Below are 10,639 nucleotides of genomic sequence, written 5' to 3'. Positions count from 1 at the left end.
TTAACCATAATTTGCATTCTTTATTGAAAGTCGATAGTCTGCATGCTACCAGCTGTGAAATTGTGCAATAAGCAATAATTAAACAATGAAGAAGAGTAAATAGAACTAGTTAGGCATGATTTGCAGCAGTGAGTAGCAAAGGTGACTTTTAAAGTTTTATTAGCACAAAGCAGGAAAAACAAAATACAACCATGTGACCTATAGTTCAGTGAATAAAGAGTGAACATTTGTAAAAGTCTACTAAAGTCACAGTACTGATGGAACAAGAGTATCATTACTAAAGCAAGACCATTCACTAAACTTACAGGACCAAGGGCTTCAAAGCCAAAAGGACAATGTCTGAATATCTATGTGACTGCAGTTCATTACTGATGGGACATTTGTTCTCAGAGGCTTGTTAGATTTCTTGGACTTTGTGTTATTTGACAGAGGATTGAGAAGTGTGAAAATGAAAGTTTACTGTAGGTTTGTCAGCTTTTGAAACTTGCAATTGCATATGGGAACCTCTGGCAAGAATTAAGTTTTTCATTATTTGCAAGTCCTACTCTATTATATGCATTCAAAATGAGATTTTTGCAGATGTGTACAGCACCACAGCAAATCTCCCTAAGCAAATTTAAAAACTTACTCTCCCTTTGGACATTACCAATGAATTTTGTGTGGCAATAGCTCAAATATAGCTCATGCATTCTATTCTGTTTGTCAAACATCGGGTGAAGTTTCAGTTGTTACAGGATCTTCACTTGTCCTCAGGTTTGAGGGCTTCTTCTGATGGTGGTATTGGCCTGGGTTTAGCAAGTTGGCCAGGCTTAATTTCAGGCATCTTTTCACCATGTCTGTACACACTTACAGTGACATCCACTGTTTCCCCACCATACTTGTTCTTGACATGGATGCTGTATTTGCCTGAATCTTCTGAAGTCACCCCCTTGATGGTTAAACTGGCGTATTTCCCTTGTTCCAGTGAAAATGCATAATGCTCATCAATTTCAAAGGCCTTGTCATTCTTGAACCAAACCACTTCAGGGTCAGGATTTCCAAACACAGTACAGGTCAGATTCAGTGTCTAAAGGACAAAAACAGAAGTAATTTTGAGTAAAGTAAGATTCTTTAACCAGAATATTCACTGTATTTGTTTTAGGCATTTTTTTTACTCCTAGCTAATTAAACACAGACATGGTATCTTGTTCTTGAAGACTGAAAAATAGAGTCCCTAATATTTCCTCTTCCCTTGATTCAGACTTTCCACCATCTCACCAGTAACTGTGATACAGTAATAGCCTCAGGGTTACAGTGTCTGAAGATGGTAAGTTGGACTGTCATTGCAGTCCTGCCTGCAGGAGACTCCTGACAACCCATTAGTTTGACATGGGGTTCAGGCAATGATAGTTTTAAAAACATCCTTGAAGCTTCCCTGTAGACAGCAGGGAGGAGAACTGAGCAAATCTTTTCTGACCAAGGCCTCCTGAGGTTATTGCTTGAGATGATTAAAAAAAAATCACTTAAAAATAGAATGCACAGCATGAATCACTGGACATTGATTCCAGGTGCGGCTGACTGGTAAAGTGGAAATATTTTATGAAGAATAAATAATACATAAATACTGGTAAAGTGCTCTTAAAGTTATAGAATGGTTTGGGTTAGAAGGGACCTTAAAGATTATCTGTTTGCCATCCCCCTGCCATGGAGATGGACATATTCCACAGGAAGAGACACCTTCCACTAGACAGGGCTGCTCACAGTCCTGTCCAACCTGGCCATGTGTTACATGCATATGAAACATATTTGGAAAACAGTTGACATTATGCAACAGACCATCCTGGCACCTTTGGCATTTTTCAATAGCTTAACTGAGATTTAAGGAAATCATAAAATTTTCATGAGCATTCTTCCAAATTTTTATAGATGTACTCCAGAACCCCATTTTGACCACTGTCCAAATGTGTTTATGCAAATTTCATGTATTTAGGTACTGTGATCACATAAAAAATAAAAGAAACATCTGAGAAATTGCACTGATTACTCCGTACTTTGTTTACCTCTGCTGAAAACTCACTTTGGCCATAGATAACGAAGTCACCTCAAGAATTTAACATATGCAGCATTGTGTTAGGAAAGGAAGGAAAAAGAAAACAGAAAAAAAAAATAAAGAAAAACCCTACTGTTAATAACTCCAAATGGACATTTTCTACTAGAATTCTTTCTTCAATTCTCTCCACAATCCCTTTCAGGTTTCACCAAATCCTGATCCAGAGGGAGCTGAGAAAATCCATCTGTGTTCATACATGCACGTTTTTGAGGACTGTTTTTCTTGATTGGCTATGACTGAATAGGTGTGATATAACTCTGATAAAGCTCAGAGTGATAATAAAACAGGAAGAAATTTTCTGTGATCAAAAGCACCGTATTCTTCACAAATAAAAGTGGTCTTGCACAATTCATGCATCCAAAGTCAGAATGTTGAAGGAAGATTTACATACTATGGGTACAACCTAGTGGCAAGCTAAGACTGTGAGTATTCTTGAAGTGATATTGTGTAGGAGGCAAAGTTAGCTAAGAGTACATAGGTACTAGACTTACTATAAAATATTTAAAGGAATGATGTTGCAAACACAAAAATAAAATTATGGGAAAATAACTGCTTCTAATAGTGTGAGTTTTATTTTTTCTGTCTTTTTTATAACATGTACAACATTTACTTACTATTGTTTTCAAAAGTGACATAATTTAAGGGAAACTAATAATTAAATCATAATAATTAATTGTCTTAATAAATTTATAGTTAAAACTTACCAGATATATTCCACAGTCATTTTAGATAACTTGTGTCTGCTGTACTTAAGAAATTATAGATTTGAACTAAAAATAAAATTATTCTCCTGCTTTCAATTTCTATGAAACCATTTGCATTTGCTCTCCTTTTGACATTAAATTGAACATCTCACTGCTCAACATGAAAAAAGCTGTCCTTACCTTCCCATCCATTATAGTAACAACATCAGGCAAACCACCAATGACTTTACCACGATCTAGGAGTTAAAGAAAAATATGGTGAGTGTGTAAAGTTTAGACCTCAAAATTACTCATTTCTTAATGATTTTGGTGTCATGACTCACAGCACATTTTTTTGGTTTTTAATCCTTTTAAAAAATACAATTTTTCTGATATTTTGAGGGGTTTAGTGTATTGTATAGTCCCTTTAGATTTTTTTCACAGAGATTGTTCCACAGCATTCAAAACTGACATGCATAACAAACTTGAGGGTACTGCTGAGCTTGACAGTTTGTGTTTTGGGCCCAGGGCAAAGTAAGGAGGTGCTTTTAGGTATCCAAAATTTAAGAAAAAAATTGTTCTGCCAAGGTTTTTGTGGGCAGAAGCATCATGTCATGACCAGGGAATTTATATAATTTCCAATGCTCCTGCAGTCCCTAACTGCAGGGAGCTTCCCTACAGACTGGGTCTCCACAAGCAGCACAGAACAGGCAGCAGCAGGCAATTCTTTACTTAATAGATAGAACTCAATATTCAGTATTCTCAGCAGCTTTCAGAATCAACACCACCTTGTATGACAGAATTCACACTTCAACAATCTCTGCAGACACAAGAAGATACAGTGGAGGCTTGCAAAATATGTAAAGTGTTTATTGGGTTTCCATTGCAATTAAAGGCAACTAAACCCACAAATTACTATTGTTATTGCAATCTTTTGCACTAACAGAGGATTTCTGTAGCCATGAATTCAGTAAGTTATGGAAGAATGTCATGATGGATGCTTTAAAAAGAACATTAGATCACATTGTAAAACACCTATGAAAAAATGGAAAATAAACTTACTTTTCTCAGCAAAGGCAGCTGCCCTAAAGTTGTTGAGAAAAAAAGAGGAACATATAATGTTATTGATGAAATTAATAATAAAATATTTCTTGTATGCAAAGGCACTGTTGTTATGGCATTAAAATACAAAAGATGCAGCACTTACTTGAGTCGCTGGAACTCTGCATATGCATCATCAAAAGCTGTAACAAAACAATTGAGAGGGTTATTTTCCATGAACATAGCTTGTACAATAAACATTTCAACACTTACCCATGTTACAGGTCTTTTAAAAGCCATACAGGGTCACACAGTAAAACAATAAGAAACCAGTGCCCTGAAAACTAATGCAGCTGGTGCTGAAAACAGATACAAGACTAAAAAGATAATAACAGTTATAAAACTTAACGATGACTGGCTCTGGTCAAAAACTATCTATTTTTACTGTAATTCCTCTATTTCCAGTAAAATCTGCATAATCTATGAACAGGCACAATACCAATCTGATCTCATAAATATACCTTGCCCAGACAGATCAATTGTGCGTTTGTAGGAATCCTTGCCACCAAAGATTTCAAAGGTGTAGTTCCCCTTATCCTTCTCAGTGGGTTCACTTATCTGCAACCAGGCAACATCCTCCCCACCTCCAATCTTCATCTTTTCACCAGAAGAAATCTTAGATTCCCTGGGAAAAAAAAAAGTATATTAATAGAAGTGAGTTTGAACATTCTTTTCCTGTATGCCATCCATAGGATATCATCTATAAAAAGTCACAAATGTAACATATTATTCGGAAGCTACAGCTAGATTGCAACTAATGGGCTCATTTTTCCAGAATACTCTTTGCTTCCTGGGTGAGAGTATGAAACACTTCAAAAATATTAGCTAGTGTTTCCATTTCTAAGATTCATTAGTTCACCCTGTTCTCATTCTTCTCTCCTCACATGGAGCTATGCTTACCTCTTTATGCATATGCATGCACTCTGTGAAAGTGCTTATGGTTCTGTACACTTCATACATAGTAAAATATAATACATAAGGGTTGTAAATTATAGGCAAATCACCTTTTTTGTTGAAGGAAAGATATCTATTGTCTTTCATTAATTTCAAAAACCAATTAACAAAAGATTTGTGTAAAATTATTCTTGTATCAAGTTAAAATTCATTTTTGTTTTTTAAGAAAACAAGAAAAGAAAACTTCTTAACTGCAGATAATTAATAAAAACTCTTTAAAAAACAATGGCATTAGCTTGACTTTTCATCATTTCCTAGTTAAGAACAAAAGAAATGCTCTGCAGTTTCAGATCAGGTGGTCTTCTGGTCCACAGTCTGTCACGAAGAGAGGAAATAGAAGAAGCTATTTAATGAGAGAGTATAAACCAGACCACTTTCAATGGCTCAAAGAGAACTTCCTTCTTTCACTCATTAACTAAAGAAATACTTCTTTTCATTCTTCCTCCCCAAGTATCTTTAGCTGGAATTTTTAATAAATGAAGTCAGTTTTAGCTTTGCCTTGATCACTAAATTTATTTGCCTAGACAGAGCTAATTAGGCTACACAGCTAGAATAATTTTGATGGTGAAAAAGCGTTTTTACCATTTTCCTTTCTTTAAGACAACTTTATTGATTTCAGCCTACCAAACTAGATTTCTGGATAGAAACTGCTATATATTAGAAAATATTACATATAATGTTTCCTACTGTGCCGTGAGTGGATGATGAATAAAGGTCTAGGACTTGTATTTCATGCAATGCACAACACTGGATAATTAAATGCTAGCTAGAAATTTACTTACTAAAAAAAAAAAAAAAAAAAAAAAAATCATGGGTTGTGTAGTGCTTCAATTTTTCCAGGAAAAAAAAAATGCTATAACCCCAAAGGAAATGGGAAGTTTGGGAGAGGTTGGTCAGTTGGTTGGTTGGTTTAAGTCTTTTAGCTTTAACAGCTCCGATTATAGTCATTGTACTCATATAAGACTTGAAATTTTATTAATTCAGAATCTCTGTTCAATGATCTTCAAGACAAACAAAGTGTAACACATTATAAAATCTAAAATATTTGGGGAGTTCTCTACACAAATAAAAATAGAAATAATAGAAATAGAAATATGCACACTGGTATTTTCATATTAGCCATTTAGTATTCTTTACTTTTATACTTCTATGAAATGGATGGTAGAATAGATTGTCACTTTTAAAACTCAAATAGAGAGGTAATTTTTTTTTTCTCTTCCTTGCCATCATACAAGTATCGCTATTATGCAAGAAGAAGAACTTTATAAATACAAAGCCTGAAATATAAATACAGTTGTATGGCCTTGCAGAAGCGGTCTTGAGCTCCCTGAATGTCATAATTGATGCTCTGTTTGTGTTCCTGTCTTCATAGAAAGCATTGCACATCTGGGACAACATTTTCCTAAAACAGACCATTCCTGTCTAAGTCAGACCAGTCAATGTGTGTCACCTTTGCAGACCATCAAGAGATGTGAAAGCTGAAACCTCTTGAAGAGTTTTTGAATCCTTTCAAATATTACCTGCAGTTTCAAACAAGCAAAGGCTTGACATAACAAAACATTTGAACACATATTTAACTGTAAATACACAGATGATGTGACTCTCTCCAAAGTCAAAGATCAAAGCAACATGAGTGTGGAAAACTATTAGTAACTTCAAAGCTAATTTTCAGCCACATTCTCAGCTCTGAGAGTTATTATCAAGGTATTCTGTGCCCCATTGAATATCTTTTAGAAGAGAAGTATCAAAATTAAAATATCTTGGGTTATTTAAGTGTAGTGGTTTCACGTTCACCAATTTTTGTTTCTTAAAATTAGTGTAGGGGTTTGAGTGTCTACTAGAATTATTTATTCTTTTCCTGCTGTGACAAAGGATTAGGAGAGAAGCAAAGCAGGCTCAAAACTTAAAAAGTATAAAGATAGGTTTATTAACAAAATTATCAGAGAGAAAAAAATTAATAGGAATCAGAATAAAACCTTCAAAACACTTCTCCTCTCCCCCAACAGTTCTTTTCTTTCTCACAGACAACATATAAAGACAAACCTTGAAACTCTAGGTCAGTTTACGGCTTATAAAATAGCCTTTCATCAGTTCATTTAGAGAGAGGAGTCTCTCTTAGTCTACTATGGAACTTTCCACAAGAAAGGACAGTCTGCTTGTGGCTTTTAACTCTCACAAAAGCAGCTGCCTGGGAAATCTGCAGTTGTGAAGTCCCTCCCATATTACAAAGCCTCCCACTGCTGCCATATGGGTCATGGCTCATGGGGTATCATTTTAAAGATGAACAGTTCTAAAAGCAAAGGTTTTTTCTTCATCTCTAGGAACAGAGATCTTTTCTCTTTATAGGGGCAGATCCTCATCTTCGTATCATCTCTCTGTGTTCAAGCTTCTCATAACATCACAGCTACTTCAATATTTACTTAGTCCATCACAAATGCCTTTGTTTATATCTACAATTTGAATACTCTCATCATCTCCCCAATGCATTTTTCCATGATTTAAAGGGATGTTCTAACATATTACAATCTATTACCATAGCTCATAAAAAACTTTTAGCCTAAAACCAAGGCATTATCTCATCTCTTCAATCCACTCTTCCTTAACTGACTTTGATACCTTCATATTGTCTCTTTCCATATCTTTCCTCTGGCTTTCTTCAGACTCAGAGAAAAGTTAGTGTTTTGCAAGTTTTATCTGTGCAAGGAAAGAGTTAACATTTTCTCCAGGCAGAGGCCGAAGGTGGTAAAATCAGGCTGCTCCAGGACCTCGGCAGCTCGGCAGCTGATGGACACCATCATGATATAGGATATATGATATGTGATATATTATTAAAAATTATATGTGATATATCATGTGATATATGATGATAGTGTCAGGGTGGGCCCAACACCTCCTCTGGCCCAGGGCAGCAGCGGGCAGGCTTTGGGTGGGCTGGATGTTAGTGGCCATGGCCTTTCCTGTACCCACTAGCAGCTGCTCGGCCGGGGCCAGACCAGCGCCGTGGAGCTCCATGCCGCTGCACGGAGCCAGCCACACTGGTTGTTACCTGCCCACACAGCCAGAAGGGAAAGAGCCTTTCCTGAAGTTCTCTGATTTATAACCTGTGTAGTCTAGCAGCGTTTCCAGCTCTCTAATTGGTTCTACAGGTTGTCAATACTCAAAGCTAGTCACTAATTGGTTTTTTTCCTACAGCTTTCTTCAATCAGTGCAAAACCAGCACATTAAGACTATATCAGTTTAGGAAAAAATAATTCTGTTCTTAATACAGGCTTTTATTAAACTGTGAGAGCAGATCCTTGGTATTCACCTCGAACTGGAGAACTTTAGAAAAAAGGCAACCCTGAATTGGAAACTTTGCCCAAATATTTTGCTATCATTTAACCAGTCAGATAATACAATAGAAGACAAAAAGTCTTGTGTTGAATTAGAGAACAGAATACATTTGGTTCCTTTTTTTCTGTCTGTTTACAGCCCTCGTGATGGGTGTTGAACCAGGCTTTTAGTATTTTTTTTACCTTATGTACTCTCTATGTTAAAAAAGAATATATTGTTCAGGAAAGAGAAATTCATTAATGTCGTCCAATTTATAAATTAATGTCACAGAATATTAAATATTAAATTGCAAAGATGACTTTTTTTCTCAAGAAAAATTAAAAATATTATCATCTACCTGTGGCACCAGCTGACTTTCATTTCTTCATTGTAGTACTTCAAGAAACACTGGAGCCTTATTCCTTCCTCAGTGCAAAGAATCTTTAGTGGAGAGGCTGACTTACCTAGATTAAATAGAGTATATATGGATAAAATGGGAGAGAGAGTGGAATGAACAGGAAATAGAGTGAATTATTTGTACTGTCTGGACAAAAGAAAATTCAAGACCTGGGTCATGATTCTCAAGTATCACAGAGACAGTTGCAATATCTCTCAGGGAACATCTGCTGATTTATATCAGGCAAAAGTTCAGTATAAGTTTATGACTTTATTGCCATATATAAGTATCATGACTGGAGAGATCCATTGTGAAATAATAATCTAGTCATATAATTGCCATGAAAGAGTGGTGTAAGGATTCTATTTGCATAAAAATTTATTCTTTATTTGCAAACCCTATTATTTAAAAATTTATTTGCAAACTCTATTCTCTAAAAATCCTATTTTTAAAATTATTCTTTAATTATTCATTAAGTGGAAAGAACAGCGTCTTACTGGGGACAGATTCAGAACCTCATTCTTTCTATATCAAGGTTCACTTACTAATGCAAAGTAGAAAGAAAATTATTGCTGCAACATTTTCACAGTATCTAAACCAAACAAGCCAGGTGGAATAATATTTTTTTCCCTTTTAATAGTGACAATTAGCAAGGCCAACTGCCTGTTCAGAAACTTAATAACATCCATAATAATATAAGCATCAAGACTCTGAGAGATTTCCCAATTAAAGTAAGTTTTCTGTCTCAGCCTCATGTGAGTTCAGAATAAAAAAACTACATGAAAATTGAAGACAGTGTTTACTTACCACTCATTCCACTCAATGCCAGAATTATATCATCATAAACTGCAGAGAGAAAGAAAAAAAAAGGAAGAAAATGTGCCATCAAAATTCAATCAGAATATAGCTTTTTTATGTTCAGTTTAATTAAAGCAATATGGGAAATCTTCTATCCTTAAGCAACGAAAACCATTAAAATTGCAACAGGTGTACAGGACAAATTGGAAACTGTCTGTGTGTGCAGCATATGAATTCTGTGCCGTGTCACTCAGCATCTCAGCCTTTTGTGGAGTCAGCTGTCTGCAGACAAATCTTTGTCTCTCTCCCTTAGGCCAGCAAAAAGAAAAAAGGTCATTAAAAACTGAATAGTTCACATTCAAAGGAGAGTGCAGATGAAAAAGAAATTATCTCATTCTTGATGAAAATAGTTTCACCTTCTCCCTGTAGGGTGGCATTTGACAGAAGTGAAGTCCTTTAGCAGCAAGTGAAATAAAGCAGGTATCATATCAAGCTTTTGAAATATCACAGAGCTGATGGGTTTGTAGCAGGAGAGAACCCTGGAGACAAGGGCACAAGAGTGGGGAACAATTTCATAGAAGAATCATATTCAGTGACTCCATGCAAGATAAAAAAGGAAGAGAAGGAACCAACATAGTCTAAAGAATGCATAGTCAAGTCTGAAGGATGCTTATTCAATACTGGTGAATTTTTACAAAAATGGAAGACAGAGAAATGCAGGAAGTTCAGAAAATACTACTTATATATTTGTTCTGTATTGATCTGCATAGGCACATTTTTGTCTCAGCTAAAATAAATCATGATACAGTTCCATAATCTCCAGTATGGTTCTACTGACACCTTGACATAAGGACATGAATTGCACATTATATATCTCTTACATTACAGATGTCTGAGAAGGTAGGGTTATGTTAACCATACAGTCTAAATGAGGGTAGGGCTTTTTTCTGAGAGAATAATGGGCATAATTTATGCAAAAGAAAAACTGATAATACAGCCTTCTGCAGTAAACCACATCATAAGATACTTATCAGCCTGATACTTATCTTTTCCTCTTGTTACAGATACCTCCTCCATAAGCAGAAAAGGAATGTTAAGGTTTTTGGTAAACTGAGTTAATTTTTTTAAATGTCTTTCTCCTTCTATTAGGAGTCTGCCAAAAAATACCCATTATTTGGGACAAGTGTCGACATGCATTTGGGATTAATCTAGATTCACTTTGTCCTATTTGGTGGCACCTAAGCAAATATATCCAGGGAAGCTCTCTTCACAAAAATTAAGTAAAATTCAGTCATGCTGTCAACA

General features: G+C 35.5%; 1 protein-coding gene across 1 annotated transcript in view; it reads right to left on the bottom strand.

The window, feature by feature from the left end:
* Nucleotides 1-371: 371 nt before the first annotated feature.
* The window catches only part of MYOM2 (myomesin 2), a 78,621-nt gene continuing 68,353 nt past the window's right edge, over nucleotides 372-10,639 (bottom strand). Inside the window, exons 32-38 of the mRNA XM_066314904.1 lie at nucleotides 9,344-9,382; nucleotides 8,498-8,603; nucleotides 4,335-4,498; nucleotides 3,980-4,016; nucleotides 3,835-3,857; nucleotides 2,974-3,029; nucleotides 372-1,066 (exon numbers count right to left, since the gene is read on the bottom strand). Coding sequence (XP_066171001.1) covers nucleotides 740-1,066; nucleotides 2,974-3,029; nucleotides 3,835-3,857; nucleotides 3,980-4,016; nucleotides 4,335-4,498; nucleotides 8,498-8,603; nucleotides 9,344-9,382 — 752 coding nt within the window. The 3' untranslated portion in view covers nucleotides 372-739. The remainder of the gene's footprint in view (nucleotides 1,067-2,973; nucleotides 3,030-3,834; nucleotides 3,858-3,979; nucleotides 4,017-4,334; nucleotides 4,499-8,497; nucleotides 8,604-9,343; nucleotides 9,383-10,639) is intronic.

The sequence above is a fragment of the Sylvia atricapilla genome, chromosome 3 (assembly GCF_009819655.1).
Source record: "Sylvia atricapilla isolate bSylAtr1 chromosome 3, bSylAtr1.pri, whole genome shotgun sequence".
Taxonomy (NCBI): Eukaryota; Metazoa; Chordata; class Aves; order Passeriformes; family Sylviidae; genus Sylvia; species Sylvia atricapilla.
This window is presented reverse-complemented; position numbering and strand designations above follow the sequence as displayed.